This window comes from Macrobrachium nipponense, chromosome 45, assembly GCF_015104395.2.
Source record: "Macrobrachium nipponense isolate FS-2020 chromosome 45, ASM1510439v2, whole genome shotgun sequence".
Classification (NCBI taxonomy): Eukaryota; Metazoa; Arthropoda; class Malacostraca; order Decapoda; family Palaemonidae; genus Macrobrachium; species Macrobrachium nipponense.
The window spans coordinates 37,651,343-37,669,321 of NC_061105.1; the positions used below are offsets into that span (position 1 = coordinate 37,651,343).

At 35.4% G+C, this 17,979-nt stretch overlaps 1 protein-coding gene across 1 annotated transcript in view; it reads right to left on the reverse strand.

Annotated features, from left to right (window-relative positions):
* Positions 1-7,215: 7,215 nt before the first annotated feature.
* Positions 7,216-17,979, reverse strand: part of LOC135214487 (sesquipedalian-1-like) — a 110,247-nt gene continuing 99,483 nt past the window's right edge. The window contains 1 exon segment of the mRNA XM_064248850.1: positions 7,216-7,750. Coding sequence (XP_064104920.1) covers positions 7,442-7,750 — 309 coding nt within the window. The 3' untranslated portion in view covers positions 7,216-7,441.

The window sequence follows — 17,979 nt, forward strand, 5'->3', positions numbered from 1 at the left end:
ATTTCTCCCCATCTGACCGAACAGTCAAATACTTTCCTAATAGGGGTTGTTGCACTGTCTTTTATAACACCATATGTGCTAAGAAACGACAGTTATCAGTTTTAAAATGTTCCACTCTCTCTATGAACCTCCTATCTTCCTGATCCTTCCAAGATTTTCTGATAATGTTCTAGATACTGAGAGTCCTTCCGAAACTTGACACAATGTTGCTTTAATCTATTTAAAGCCAACCCAAAGTTGGAGGTTAATCTACTTCTATTGCCTTTCCAAGGCAATGCAACTACAGTGTTTGTCAATTTCAGAATAGGTTACAGTACTCTCAAAGTTCTCCAATACCTTTTTTTCCTGTTTAGTTATCTCACTGCAATTAATATCTAAGTGATCTCCAGAGTGTTTGAAGATCTTCCCTTGGTTCCTTTAAATGAGTAGGCCCTTCAGTCATAGTTATCTTGTTTGTTTCGACTGCCAGTTTTAAAATAGAAACATGATCTCCTTGGTGGGAGGAGAACTACAGGTTCTGGTTACCACATAACCAAATATGGTTGGTAGCAATACTAATTCCTAAACCCTGGATGTAGTATGTTGTACACGTTGTCAACCACCTATTAACAACTTTATAAGCAATTGTTTCTCTATGGGTAGATAAAAATCTTTATCACCCAAGCTGATAGTCATTTTATGTAATGACCTTAAATTCTTCAATTCTTCTTAATGCCTAATTTCTTTATGCGTATATTCCGGTAGCTTGTCCACCACTATACTATCCATATATATATTAACCTATTCCGGTGAGGTACAACGATATTTACCATCTCATACTCTTTAACTGGTTTCGAAGTCAAATAACCTCTAAATGATGTTTTCAACTCCCTTGCTCTTATAATGAAGTCCTTCAAGAGCAGATCTCTTGATGAAAGATCTCTAGGCCCAGGTATCCAACAACCCTTTCTTTCACACAATGTAACCCTTTTTACCTTTTAGGGTTATTGAGGCTGTGGGTATGATCGACTGTTCAGTCGTCTTATTTCCCTGTCCAGTATTTGTCAGAGAGAGGGTTCCAACTTAAACCCCACCTTCCTTAGTCTTTAGTTAGTTTTGATTACTTATAACTTTATGATGTCTATCAGTGCAACCGGTATTACAGCCTTGCCTGTTCACAATCGGAACTGAAATATTTATGTATTGGATGTGCATACAAAAAACAGACCCAGAGTTTTAAGTTTTTCTATCTTTCCTCCTCTGGTTACAAGTCTTACAATGTGTCCATATGTGACTGCCTCTGCAAAGTCTAATCCCTTAACCTGGCTTACCTTGACTTTGTTTGGATTTTTAGGCCCCACTGATGGTTTTTTGGTTTCACAGACTGTCCTTGTTCTACTGCCAAAGTCGAAAGTAGAAACTATTGTTAAGGAATTAGTTTTCACTGGTTCAGTCTGTGGAAGACCCCTCAAATTGTGCATTTCCTCTTCAAGATATATTTAGAAGGTGTCAAATTTCAGCCAATCTTCCCCACACCTTCATTTTATTATGTCATTTACGTACAATACTGGGTAGTTTGGTGTGGAGCAAGATGGTATACAACACATTCAATTCCAACTGCTCACTCTCCAATGGTCTTATGCAGAATACCTCAACTAGATTCATCTAAGAAGTTCTAGAAATCCCTGGAGTCTGTGAAGTTCGCCGTAGGCTCCGCCCCCAGAGTGCCGTATAAATACAGTCAGCGCCATTTGTACTGAGAAAAGAGAAATTAGCTTGCAGAAAAAATAAATTTAATTCATAAAAATAAAAAAAAAAATACTTTAACACTTATGCCGTTATTGCTACTTCGTGATGGGAAAGTCCTTGGACTTGATGACCTTTTGGAGTCGCTGTGGAAGACTATCAGCCAAGTTCTGACAGTGGGCAAGGGGTATTTCCCCCCAAAACTTCCTTATTGCAATCTCAACCTTGGGGATTGTCGACATATCCTCCTTACGAAGTAGGCGTTTCAAGATTCCCTAAAGGTTTTCTGTGGGGGACAGATCAGGTGATTTGGCCAGGCCAGTCATGCATAAATTCAACCTCGTTGTCAGAGAGCCACCTTTTGGATGCCCTTGAGGTGTGGCAAGGGGCGCCGTCCTGCTGAAGGGTCTCACAGCCGGTTTTGGCAAAAGACTGCTAAATTGTCCTTTAGCAGCCTAATATAACGCTCAGAATTAAGCGTTTGGCATCTAGGAAGCATGACAAGATTCCCTAGTCCCACTGTAAAAAAGCCAAAGGAGCCCCACACCTTGAGGTAGGGCGGATGCTTAACGCTGGTCACGGTCAGCTGCGGGTCACACGCTGACGAAGTGCGTGACTTCCAAATCTTCGTGTCCTTGTTCTCACTGAAGCAGAACGTTGCTTCATCAGTCCAAAGGACCTTATGCCACTGTACAAGGTCTCAGTCCTTATGGTCCTTGGCAAATTGAACACGATGGCGATGTTGCTTAGCAGTCATGAGGGGCTTGACTCGCGCTTTCACCTTGGAATATTCTATTCCATTCTATTATATTGCGCTGAATTGTCCTTACAGTGACATTTCTAAGGAGCTTAAGGTTCTTTTCTTTCAATTCCTTTGCAGTAATTTAAGGATTAAGGTCCAACTGATGCCTTAAAAGCCTTAAAGTCGTCGTAGGAATCTTGAAAGACCTACCCCCGCCGTGTTTGTGTTCGGGAACGTTATCACCAGATCCAGCCTGACGCCATTTTTGGAGTAGTCGCGACACTGTCTTCTCATTAACACCAGTAATTTCGGCAATTTCTCGGTTTCTTTTACCAACTTTATGTAGTTCAACAACTCTCAATATTATCATGGCTGGTATTTTTACCAGACATCACTCTAAGGGTGTGGTAGACGCCAACACTCACTGCACACAAAGGACAAAAACGAAATATGTGGACCGCTGTCAAAAGAAATGCACTCCTTATGGCTGACAATTGGGTACTAAATCTTTGAAATTGCCACCAGTAGTGCATGGGTGGATAAGTAAAATGTGCCAATCAGTCATTTTGTCCCGGCCGATTTTTTTGCGAGAAATATGATACGGGTCCAAAAAACAAAAAAATGATTGAGAATTCCAAAAATTCTCAATACAAATGGCGCTGACTGTACGACGGTCGTAGCAGCAGCAGAGAGATCGTAGAAGAGAGACACCAGTTAGTCACAGAGAGATATCCTCAGTAAGAGCCACTGGTCAGAATATCAGTGAGAGATCAGCAGCAGAGATCGTCAGAGAGAGACTAGAGACGAAGGAACAGACAAAGGATCAGAAGAAAAGTTGCTCGGGAGTTGATTGGATACTGGTCTAGTCGTCTTCAGGAGTGGACGAATTATCTCGTTATCTCAACATCGAGCAGACTTCAGAGGAGAGTTCCTACCTTACAAGAAGACTAGTTTTTGCAATACGGAGTCAAGAGGACGTCTGCAATCACCGTTTTCCTTTTGAGAAGCCATCGCCTTGAATTGCCAAATTGACTAGCAAGTATTTGAATTGCCTCACTGTTCCCCCAGTTCATGCAGTGTATGATTCTATCTTTTAATGTAAATGGGAGATACCATTCTGCATTTACCTATGTTAGTAAGCTTGTAAATAAACCTTTGTTGTGTTAGTGTTTCTTTCTATATTCGTATCCCCAGTTTCAACTGTTTGTGTTGAAAATGTTTTTTTTATTATTTCATATCGAACCTGAAGCGGACCTCTCTCAGAGGCCGTAACAACCACATAGCAAGCGAATGCCCGGCACTTGCACAGAACCAGTACAAAAAGAAGCATGATTCAGTGGCAAAAGCCCTCCACTGGAGCCTGTGCAAGAAACATCAGCTACCTTGCAGTAATAAGTGGTACGAGCACCAGGTACCTGAGGAGTGATAGAAAACGATAAGGCAAAGATCCTCTGGGACTATGGTATCAGAACAGATAGGGTGATACGTGCAAATAGACCAGACGTGACATTGATAAAGTCAAGATGAAAGTATCACTCATTGATGTCGCAATACCATGGGACACCAGAGTTGAAGAGAAAGAGAGGGAAAAAATGGATAAGTATAAAGATCTGAAAATAGAAATAAGAAGGATATGGGATATGCCAGTGGAAATTGTACCCATAATCATAGGAGCACTAGGCACGATCCCAAGATCCCAGAAAAGGAATCTAGAAAAACTAGAGGCTGAAGTAGCTCCAGGACTCATGCAGAAGTGTGTGATCCTAGAAACGGCGCACATAGTAAGAAATGTGATGGACTCCTAAGGAGGCAGGATGCAACCCGGAACCCTACACTATAAATACCACCCAGTCGAATTGGAGGATTGTGATAGAGCAAAAAAATAATAATAATAATAACAATATATATATATGTATATATATATCCTTGACTACATACATACATAAACTGCATACAACTTAGGATTTTATTTCAATTTAAATCCCATCTTCACTTAAGTTTCTCTAAAATTATCATTAAACTTCAAAAAACAAACAATTTACAAAGTGGAAATGCATCAATCATCATTTCATCTAACCTAACTTAACATAACTTCTTGGGTTGGTTTAAGCACAACCTGGTAGTATTTACTAAAATTGACTGTAAGCTTAGGCATCTCTGCAGCTTAGGCTAGGTGGTGACTGACTGATCTTACTAATTGTTCATTTCAGGCTAGGCTAACACGTGACTAATTGTAACATGGCTGCCACCAACAGCTGCTCATATCTTGTTTTTATTGCCACATATCATAACAATCCTTGAAATTTCACAAAAGCTAACTACACAGATCACTGATGTAACAACCAATCATGGCACCATTTTAATATGACTTGCTTTGTAATAAATAGTGCATTTCAAATCACAAGAGATTGTATAGCCTGAAGTGAATTGAAACGTAATAAACAAATCGTGGCCTAAGTTCTATACTATGGCAACCAGATTACTTCACTCATTCTAAATAAAATTCAAGATATTACACTGCGTTGTGTATATTAACAAGCACAAAAATGATAATAACTTACAGTATATGTGAATGACGGACTCATTATCCCTAATCTAAATAGTCTGAGATCTGGCTTTAGCACAGTATCCTTCTCACTATTCTCATCCAAAGAACATCACAAGAAATATCTCCCCATCATCAGATATGCATATCATTTAAAGGAATTTCCCCAAATGAACTTTAAGATAGGCATACTTGAGTGACTTAGGCTCAGAGATCCCGATGACTTCTCAAAGATTGCTGGACTAAGTCTTGCCTGGATGGCTACTTAACTAAGACTGATAACTTAAATCATTCTCAGTACAACCGCATTGTACGAGGACTGTAACAAGACTGCTCTGTTTGAGCACTGTAACAAGACTGCTGTTCAAAGCTGCAGTTGACCAACAACAAATGTCCTACTAACTATCGAACCAACAAAACTGACACCCGGTACTTAAGTGCTTTTACATGTATATACTTACAAACTAATATGCATGAAATAACTAAACACAACACTTTTCCTAAGTACAATTATAACAATACAATATCTTCCTTTCATACAATACTTACATAAATGTGCAAAATTTGGAAGAATACATTACAACTTGCAGCAAAGTACAATTGCTTTAGCCAAGTTTCGACACATGACAACCCCCGCCACACAAGCAACAGTCTTGACAGACTTAATACTACATCCAGGAGGCAAAGCTTTGGACAATAAAACAGCTTGAAATGTATCTAACTTAAAATCAGTAAAAATTGAGTAACGATGAGCTGGAAATGAAAATATCAAGAGGCGGGAGGAAGTCTTGGCAATAGCTGAAGACAATGGATGTAAAGGTTGTACAAATGCATTTTGGAGAAATTAGCAAATGGAAGGCAAGGACCTAGAATAAGAAGTACGTAGAGTTATAAGAGATTGGTTCAACAATCGATGGAATTAACATATTAAAACTATAATTATACTATTAATCATGGTAGTGTAACATCATAATTACTAGATATTGATAATGGTGAAGACAAAATTATAAGAATTGCATTTACCAAAAGCTATTTCTCGTCAAGTGCATTAAACAAGCATTGGAACATGGTAAAATGAGAGGAGGGTGACAGACAGCACAGAGCCACATCACCCTGAGAACTGACCCGGGTTCCCTGGCAGGGAATTAGACCAACTGTCACAAGGCAGTCCTGAGTTTGGGCTACAAAGATGAGAGCACCAGCACCTTTCCTGAAGAAGGAGTATGCAAAAATGATCACACTTAATGAAGGGACATGAAACAGTTCCCTATAATCTGTTAAAACTTTAACAAACACTACAATAAGGTTCAAATCCTGATGTAACTTCTTGAAATGCTTTTCCTGACTTGAAAGGGGAGCAGAGGGCAGAGCTAAGAGGTCTGATTTATTTTAGGTGCAGCAAACAAAAGAGCCAGAAACTAACGCAGACAAATGAAGCAAAGAAACTTGAGAAGGAAAAAAGGCAGATTATATCATGACTTGACAATGAGCTTCAAGTCTCTATGACTAAGAAACTTAAGCATAAAATCCTTAGACCAACTCTTTCAATCATCCATTTTTAAAGTCACACACTAGGCCCCTACAACTGGCACAATGCATCTACCTAATTCAAAATTAAACATCCTGCAACATAGTAATCATCTGCAGAGCCTGAAATTCTTGCTTTACTTCCCATGGAAGACATCCTAAGGAACACAGACATAAATCAGTGAAATATCGGCGTCCACCCATAGCCGCGGTATGAAGAACCTGATGAGCTAAAACATCCAAAACACACATGGTGTAGAACAGGTGAACTACAATGCCATACTGACAGCTAAGAGAACCTCTTGTATTTGAATGCTGACTTACCTGCTGACATGAAAATATAGCTATCTTTATCAGTAACTCGTCCCAAAAAATGCTGTTTCATTAGGTATTCATGTTATACTGCTACATTGCATTCCTGAAAGAATAAAATTGATCCTATTTAACTCCTCTCATTCTATACAGCAATTCAAAAGGTATCACTCAAGTAAGATGACAGCTTCAACATTTAATAGTACACATTGTTATCAATACTTCTTCTTCACCATGTGCTTCCCTACCCTCCCATTCCAAACGCTGCATTCTGAATTCATATCAGAATGAAATGCACATAACTGCTAGGAGTTTAATAATATGTAGTACTAAAGTAAGTGCCTAACTGGAATGAAAATCAATGTCAGGTGGACAATTTAATAGTATATAGTACAAATAAAAATACTATTCATATATAGTTCCTTAAATTAGCTCTAAAAATAAGAAATGAAGCAGATTCTAAAATAATATCAAGCACATACAATTTCACTCATAACCCTAGTGAAATATTTTACAGAGACATCTTTGGTTTAGTAAGAAGCAAGAAAGCAAATTCAGACATTCACCAAACATAGAGAGAGGCCTCCATATTATATATCAATCAAATCCATAACAACAACATTTTCACTCTGCGAAGCATTAAGACTAGATCTTTCAGAATTGTCACACTTCCCCTTCTTTAATTTCTGCAGATCCTTATCCCTGAGGATGGGCACTCCGTACTCTGAGTGCAACTGAGCAAAAGTACGTTTCTGAATGGAGATGTGCGACACAGATGGTGCAGTTGAGGTAATGGACTGTGGGGCAACAGCTGATGATAGATACTGACCAACCCCAGATACAGTGTTTGCCCTCATTCGCATCACCATTGATGGGTCTAGGGTGACCTCATTGGAACTCTGAAAGAAAGAATGTATACCTAAGTGTTTCTTCTTGAGCAGAATTTGGCAAACCCTATGGAATCTGAAATATTGCTAGTCTTCTTAACCTATATAACAAGAATGTGAGGGAGAGTTATTGCTAGTCTTCTTAACCTATATAAAAAGAATGTGAGGAAGAGTTAAAGTGTGGCAATTGGCATAACAAAAACTTGAAGCACTTCATCCAGAGATTAACAATGAAGTTAGTTTTACCATAAAGTTAGTTTTACCATAACGTAAAATCTATTATATAAGATTGTAATGAAATCGGTTTTCATATACAGGGTGTCCCGGTTATTGGCGGGGGGTTCCTTTCTTGGTGGGGTGCTGATAAGCAATAACAGCCATTAACCGAACCTCAGCAATTTCAAATATCAGTTAATGGTGCCATAACTCCTTTATCAGCACCTTATGGCACCATAAATCACCAATTTTATGGTTCTAGAGAAGCGCCATAAACCAGAGGGATATATATAGATATATATACTATATATATATATATATATATATATATATATATATACTATATATATATATATATATATATATATATCTAATATATATATATAATATATTACATATATATATATATATATATATATATATCTATATATATATATATATATATATATATATATATAAATGTGTGTGTATACATATATATATATATATATATCTATATATATATATATATATATATATATATATATATATATATATATATATATATATATATATATATATATATATATATATATATATATATATATATATATATATATATATATATATATATATATATATATATATATATATATATTCTTTTACAAGATTAGGGAAGCAAACGGAGATCTCTGAGTTCCTCTAATCTCAAAGTGTCGACATAAAAGTTAAACATTCGTAGTTTCGAAAAAACAAAGAATCTCTCTCTTTTTACGTTATATATATATTCTTTTACAACATGTAATGCGAAATCTGAACACACATTTTAAAACATCCTATTCTAAGCTATCTAGGAATCTGAAAAAATGTTGCACAATCTTACATGACATCTCAAAGAGGGGAAACATGCATTTTGAAAGTAGCAATATATAATATATATATATATATATATATATATATATATATTATTATATATTGCTACTTTCAAAATGCATGTTTCCCCTCTTTGAGATGTCATGTAAGATTGTGCAACATTTTTTCAGATTCCTAGATAGCTTAGAATAGGATGTTTTAAAATGTGTGTTCAGATTTCGCATTACAGGTGTAAAAGAATAATATATATATATAACGTAAAAAGAGAGAGATTCTTTGTTTTTCGAAACTACGAATGTTTAACTTTTATGTCGACACTTTGAGATTAGAGGAACTCAGAGATCTCCGTTTGCTTCCCTAATCTTGTAAAAGAATATATAATATATATATATATATATATATATATATATATATATATATATAGTATATATATATATATATATAACGTAAAAAGAGAGAGATTCTTTGTTTTTTCGAAACTACGAATGTTTAACTTTTATGTCGACACTTTGAGATTAGAGGAACTCAGAGATCTCCGTTTGTTTCCCTAATCTATCAACACGTTTGATAGCGAGCTCGACTCTTGCGTTGTTATCAAAACATGTCAATTTTAATTGTCGCTCAGCCTCCGTTTCGATCGAGTAGACTACGTCTTTTTTTTTAACAGACTCGTCTTGTACGCGTATGTCTTTGTCAAGTCCCACGTGGGAATTGCACATTTTGTATGTGAGATTGCATCAGATTCGAACTTTCTGGAAGCTTTCATGCCAAAAACGTTTTGACATCTGCCCTCCAGCTTCCGTAAAGGAAGAGATTTTCATTCTATCTTAGGACCTCGAGGCAGTCAGATCTCTCTCTCTCTCTTGCTCTCTCTCTCTCTCTCTCTCACTCAACATCGAGATTATATTAACGTAATGTAAATTGGTCACTCGTAACTTGTGAGAATTTCATATTTGACATTTCTCAGAGTTTATTTAGTGTTATTTAGTTTCTTTTGTGGAATCTGAACAGACATTGTTTCGTAACGGCGCCTGGTTTTTGTGAAATTGTGTAAGACAAGACTGCAGCAGAGAAAGAAGTTGGTATACCAAAAAGGTAAAGTGTGTTATATTTTTATTAGTTGCAACTAATAACTAAAAGTTAGTGGGAAAAGTGTTTGGTTAACTAATAACTAATAACGGTTAGGTAATAACTAATAATTGATAGGAACTGTGGTTAACTAATAACAGATGGTTGTGAAGGTTTGGTAAAAACTGTTGGTTACAGTGTTAGTGAAAAGATTTACACTTTTACACATTGCTGATTTTTTTGTGTTTGTGTTTGTTCCATAGTTTGTGCACTATTTCGTTTTCTTATTGAAGTGTGTCTTTTTATATTATATTTCCATTTGCATTCACAATTTAATTGACTTAGTTATTTTCATTGCTTAATCACTGCACATTTAATTAAATTTAACACTTGTGAATTAATTTGCATTTACTTAGAATTCTTTTCAAGATTTATTGTTGTTTAGCACTTGTGAATTAATTTCAAATTTTCAATTATTGCCTAACACTTTTGAATTTTGATTGAATTAATTTTCTTGAATTTTGTGATAAATCAATTTTGATTTAAATTTGTTTAGTTTGATTCAAGAATTAATTAAACTTTACTTTGTTTTCAAGTAACAGTAATTTTCCCTGATATTGTGAATTTCACTTATAAATTTTGAATTTAATAATAATTTTTTTGTATTTAAAATTTTTATAAGTGTTTTCTTTATCTAACACCAGTATAAGTATATTTAATTATGATTATATTAATGTTAGTAGAAACATAGAGTGGTAATTGATTTGCTTTCCTTCAATTTATTTGAAGTGACTTAGAACCAGGGAAGTACTTAGACTTCTGAAATCAGGGAAATACTTAGACTTTTAAAGTTGTGGATGGAGTGATGCCCTTTGATTAATTTAATTACTTACAAGATTACCTCACACCTGTTTTGATGAACTTAAGTCTGATTTTCTGCAATACTGGTAAGTGTTAAGGGATCACTGTTGCCTTTAGAGTATTCAGTCGTTTAAACGTGTTATGAGGGTTCAAGTGTCTGGCTTTTGGTGAGGTAATATTTGATGCATGGTAACCAGATACTTGGCACTTCGTAACATTGTTTAATGGTGCCCAGACCCGGGAAAGCAGATTTCATTATCACTCTAGAATATACTGGTGGTATTAGGGATATATTTTGTTAGGAGAGTGACCATATAATTTTGTTTTGCATTTATTGTATTGAATTGTAAGTTGATAACTTAGGGGAAAATGGCTCAGTTCAAGGTTCAGGAATTTTTAGCAGCCCCTTCCATCCAAGTTTTGTCTGAAACCACTCTGTCTAGAGCACAGTGGAGCGCTTTAGCAGAGGCATGTGGTGGTTATGTGTCTACTAGTATGATAAAGGCACAAATAAAATGTATTGCTATGGAATCATTGATAAACTCTGGTAGAATAACTGATGAAGATGAGTTAGAATTGGCTCAAGAGTTGTTGAATGTAGCACGTGCTGATCTCATAAATAAGCAAGCAGTAAAGAAAGAGAAAAGTGATGCAGAGTTAGAGCTTGGACGCATTGAAGCAGAAGAGAATTTGATTAAGCTAAAAATGCTTGCTGAAAGAGAGAGAATGCAAGATGAAAGAGAGAGAATGCAAGATGAAAGAGAGAGAATGCAAGCTGAAAGAGAAAAAATAGACAGGGGAAAACAAGAAAGAAGAGAAAGAGAAGAAGAAAAAGCAGCAGAAGAGGAAAGAGAAAGGATAAAAGAGGAAAGAGAAATCGCAAGACATGAAAGGGAAATGGAATTAATAAGAGCTAGATCCACATTACCTGTAATACCATTTAACCCTAACCAAGGTAATCAAGACCCTGTATTTGATGTAGTGAGAGTACAGAAGTTAATCCCTAAGTTTACTGAAGAAGCTCCAGATGAGTTTTTTGATCACTTTGAGAAAGTGGCTTCAGGTATGGGATGGCCAGAGGATAAATGGTCAGTTCTGCTACAAAGTGTCTTAATTGGTAAAGGGAGAAGTGCTTATCTAGCTTTAACAGCTGATCAATGTAAAGACTACAAGGTACTTAAACACAGTGTGCTACAAGTTTACCAGATGACCCCAGAGTACTACAATGAAAGATTTAGAAATTTAAGAAAAGACGAGAAGGGAACATTCTTAGATTATGCTTATAAAGTGAGAAGGTGTTTCAAACGTTGGGTAGAAGCTGCTAAAGTTAAAACTTTTGATGAGTTAGAAGAGTTACTTGTTCTTGAACAGTATCTTAAGGGAATTCCTGAACATATAAGAGCCTATTTAAGAGAGAGAGAAGTGAAGAAACTTGACAAAGCTGCCACACTTAGTGAAGAAGCCAGATGGTTCCTTTAGGATGTGTACTGATTATAGGAAGCTGAATTCTATCAGAGTGGCTGATAATTATCCTTTGCCTCTTATAGATCAGTTACTTGATAATATTGGGCAAGCCAAGTTTGTTTCCAAGATAGACTTGTTGAAAGGATATTATCAAATTCCTTTAGATGAGAATGCGAAGTTGCTGTCAGCTTTTATTACTCCGTTTGGACTATATCAGTATACTGTTCTGCCGTTTGGTCTTATGAATGCACCCGCAACATTTCAACGAGTGATGGATCAATTGCTAGGATCAATAGAAGGAGTAGGTGTATACCTAGATGACATCGTGATTTACTCTACAACGTGGGAAGAACATCTGAAGATTCTGAGGAAAGTTTTCAAGAAACTACAAGAAGCAGGATTAACAGTCAACTTAGAGAAGAGTGAGTTTGGAAAGGCAACTGTGCAGTATCTTGGGTTTGAAGTTGGGAAAGGCCTTCTTGCTCCAGTAAATGCTAATGTAGAAGGTATCCGTAAGGCTAACCCACCTACTACCAGGAAACAGCTACAGAGATTTTTAGGCATGGCTGGTTTCTATTGTCGCTTTTGCCCAAATTTCTCAGCCGTAGTAGCTCCCCTGACAGACTTGACTCGTCCCAAAGCTAAGTTTATTTGGACGCCAGAGTGTCAAGAATCCTTTGAGAAGGTAAAAGCCATTTTAACTTCAAGACCAGTACTTCAAGCTCCAGACTTCGACAACAAATTTGTGATACAAGTTGATGTGTCGGACTGTGGCGTTGGAGCTGTTCTATTTCAAGAAGATGAAAATAATATCTACCATCCTGTGTGCTTCATGTCTACAAAACTGAAAAAACATCAGAAAGTATATTCGACAATCGAGAAGGAAACTTTAGCCTTAATCACCGCATTAAAAAAATTTGATGTGTATGTGAATAGACCTAGGAATGAAGAAATTTTAGTGTTGTCTGATCACAATCCACTATCATTTATCCAGAAAATGAAAAATCATAATCAAAGACTGACCAGGTGGTCTTTGTGCCTGCAACAGTATAACTTAAGAGTGCCGCACATTAGTGGCAAAAACAATGTAGTTGCTGATTATTTATCTCGTTGCGAATCGTTGGATTCAACGCCGTGATAAAAAATCTTCTGGGGGGAGGTATATTATATATTGCTACTTTCAAAATGCATGTTTCCCCTCTTTGAAATGTCATGTAAGATTGTGCAACATTTTTTCAGATTCCTAGATAGCTTAGAATAGGATGTTTTAAAATGTGTGTTCAGATTTCGCATTACATGTTGTAAAAGAATATATATATATAACGTAAAAAGAGAGAGATTCTTTGTTTTTTCGAAACTACGAATGTTTAACTTTTATGTCGACACTTTGAGATTAGAGGAACTCAGAGATCTCCGTTTGCTTCCCTAATCTATCAACACGTTTGATAGCGAGCTCGACTCTTGCGTTGTTATCAAAACATGTCAATTTTAATTGTCGCCCAGCCTCCGTTTCGATCGAGTAGAGTACGTCTTTTTTTTTAACAGACTCGTCTTGTACGCGTATGTCTTTGTCAAGTCCCACGTGGGAATTGCACATTTTGTATGTGAGATTGCATCAGATTCGAACTTTCTGGAAGCTTTCATGCCAAAAACGTTTTGACATCTGCCCTCTCCAGCTTTCGTAAAGGAAGAGATTTTCATTCTATCTTAGGACCTCGAGGCAGTCAGATCTCTCTCTCTCTCTCTCTCTCTCTCTCTCTCTCTCTCTCTCTCGACATCGAGATTATATTAACGTAACGAAAATTGGTCACTCGTAACTTGTGAGAATTTCATATTTGATATTTCTTAAGAGTTTATTTGGTGTTATTTAGTTTCTTTAGTGGAATCTGAACAGACATTGTTTCGTAACGGCGCCTGGTTTTTGTGAAATTGTGTAAGACAAGACTGCAGCAGAGAGAGAAGTTGGTATACCAAAAAGGTAAAGTGTTATATTTTTATTAGTTGCAACTAATAACTAAAAGTTAATGGGAAAAGTGTTTGGTTAACTAATAACTAATAACGGTTAGGTAATAACTAATAATTGATAGGAACTGTGGTTAACTAATAACAGATGGTTGTGAAGGTTTGGTAAAAACTGTTGGTTACAGTGTTTATGAGTGAAAAGATTTACACTTTTACACATTGCTGATTTTTTTGTGTTTGTGTTTGTTCCATTTTCTTATTGAAGTGTGTCTTTTATTTTATATTTTCATTTGCATTCACAATTTAATTGACTTAGTTATTTTCATTGCTTAATCATTGCACATTTAGTTAAATTTAACACTTGTGAATTAATTTGCATTTACTTAGAATTCTTTTCAAGATTTATTGTTGTTTAGCACTTGTGAATTAATTTCAAATTTTCAATTATTGCCTAATACTTTTGAATTTTGATTGAATTAATTTTCTTGAATTTTGTGATAAATTAATTTTGATTTAATTTTGTTTAGTTTGATTCAAGAATTAATTAGTCTTTACTTTGTTTTCAAGTAACAGCAATTTTCCCTGATATTGTGAATTTCACTTATAAATTTTGAATTTTATAATAAATTTTTTGTATTTAAAATTTTTATAAGTGTTTTCTTTATCTTACACCAGTATAAGTATATTTAATTATGATTATATTTATGTTAGGTAGAAACATAGAGTGGTAATTGATTTGCTTTCCTTCAATTTATTTGATGTGACTTAGAACCAGGGAAGTACTTCGACTTCTGAAATCAGGGAAATACTTACTTTTAAAGTTGTTGATGGAGTGATGCCCTTTGATTAATTTAATTACTTACAAGATTACCTCACACCTGTTTTGATGAACTTAGTCTGATTTTCTGCAATACTGGTAAGTGTTAAGGGATCACTGTTGCCTTTAGAGTATTCAGTCGTTTAAACGTGTTATGAGGGTTCAAGTGTCTGGCTTTTGGTGAGGTAATATTTGATGCATGGTAACCAGATACTTGGCACTTCGTAACAAAATATATATATATATATATATATATCATATATATATATATTATATATATATATATATATATATATATATATATATATATATATATATATATATATATATATATATATATATATATATATATATATATATATATATATTATATATATATATATATATATATTTACATATATATATATATATATACATGAATAACTTGATCACGAAGTATATAAAACATGATGCTATGTATAAATAAAAGTTTTTTGCCACAAAGGAAAAAATGAAAAAGCGAGATAGCCGAGTACTTTCGGTCCTGTTCGGACCCTTTACTGAAGGCAAACTGATTTTACAGAGAACAACATAGTCAAAAGAAGGCTTAATATCCAAACTGACACTACAAGATTAGCAATAAGGGCAATTTTCACTCTACAGAAAGGAGCCGCCGCCTGAGGGTAGCCACACCTTGAAGGATACACGCAGAAAACAATTTATTCTTCCAGAAAACAGTACATTTTGAAAAAACACGGGAGCATATACAATTTAATATCATGAATTTTACACAAATTTTCCCAACAAAGATTATTATTAATGAAAAGACGAAAGAAAATATAAATATATAACGCCTAGTGTTTTTGATTAATAATATATTGTCCATGTGTTCTCTGTGACCTATGGAATGTGGAGAACAGTGAGAAGCAACGACCTGAGAGTAGCTGATGAATGAGTATTCTGGGGATGGCGTGAGATAAAAATGCTTAGTTCGACAAGTCAATGTACGACAGTTTTATGAACTATTCTCAAAGTGCCTTTGTGAAACTGGTTGCGGCCAGTAAGTGTGAGGCGCTAACAAACTGTGCGTTCGTATGTGCGTGTGCACCTCTTCCCTTTAATAGTTTCATACGCAAGTCTATGGGGGGATTTTGACAGAGGGTCTTCAAGAGACAGGCAAGATGCCGTGGCGTTTGCCGGGAGTTTTTTTATTAACTGTGTTTATAGTGGTCCGGTTGCTTGGGTGAGTGTTGAAGTGTTTTAGCCGAAGGCTGGTTTATTATCTGTTTGACATTTTTTATGATAATATCCAATATTTAGTCATTGATTGTTAAGCTTGTGTGTGTACTTACCGGGATGTGTTCTGTATCTTTGAAACAGACGATTCTGGCGGTTTTGGCAGAACTGGGACAAAGAGTTCCCAGATGGGTGTAGACTTTTTGGTGACTAATGATTACTATTAGACATTTTACTATTTCGGGGTTTTTTGAGTTAGTCTGTAAGACTTGATTACTTAATTGATTATCCATTATTTATTCATTGTTAATAAATGTTAATGTTATGATGCGACACACTCATTTTCATTACCTGTTAGAATGGAGAGAAAGAGTTGGAGAGAGAGAGAGAGATATTCCTTAGAGAGAGAGAGGTGTCGGTGCTAGAGGTGTCGGTGCTCGAGTTGCCGAGAGAGAGAGAGAGAGAGAGAGAGAGAGAGAGAGAGAGAGAGAGACTGTGTGTAATGCTGTGTGTTGGTTTGCCTTCCGTTTCGTGTCACACGCTTACCTAATGAATAATGGGGAGGGAATCCCCCCATCACAAATATATATATATCGAGCAAGAGAAAGAGGGAGAGAGAATATCGAACCAGAGAGAGAGAGAGAGAGAAATAATAACTATATACATGTGGGACTAATTTATTAGTTGTTCATTTATTTTAAGGTCCTTCATAAACATCTTACAAATATATGGGTCCAAATGGTACATTCCCAGACTAAGATTTAGGTTGTTTTTATTAATGATTTGTATAATTGCCGATTCCAGTAAATTTCTTGAAACAATCATTAGATCTAGCAATTACCGAGGTATCACCCCAATTGATACAATGAGATTTTTCACTCAGATGGATAAACAGTGCATTTGAAGTCTGGGCTGTTCTAACTGAATACATATGCTGCTTAATACGTACACATAAATTTTTACTTGACTGACCAACGTAAAACGATGGGCAATCCTTACAAGGAATTTTGTAAATGATGTTGTTATTTGTTACGGGGCTATTCTTAATTAGCATATCTTTAATGATATTGTTATAAGAGAACATTACATTAACATTAAACGATTTAAATATTGATTTTATGGTTTCAAATCCACGAAAGTAAGGTAAGCTAAGTACATTTTTAGGCATTTCTTTTTCATTAATAGCAACACTATAAAACTTTTTGTGAGCTTTTTGATAACATAAATCAATTAAATGAGGTGGGTAGCAGAGATCATTTCCTATCTTTTTTATGTATTCTATTTCTTGGTCCAGATATTGTGGACTCGTGATACGCAAAGCGCGTAGGAACATAGAAGAAAAAATTGAAATTTTAATATTAAGATGGTGGCCAGAAAAAAAATGTACATATGTTAAATTATTTGTGGGTTTTCTATAAATACTGAATATGCATAGGAAAGGGATGACATTGTTATTTTCAATTTCAACGGTGAATTTTATGGATGGCACTAAATTATTCAATTTAGACAGTAAATCATTTACATCGATACCAACAGGTAAGACTACTAAGATATCATCGACATATCTGTACCATTTTAAGGGGATAAGTGTGATATTCAGGAGGTGTTGTCTCTCAAAAAATTCCATATATAAGTTTGAAAGGAGAGGTGATAAAGGGTTACCCATGGCCATACCAAATATTTGTAATGAACTTGTACTGCATGAATTGCCTATGTCCGTTAGTCACATAATTTCCTTAATTAAGTTATGTATTTGTGATTGCAGATTTATTTTTAATGGAGAATA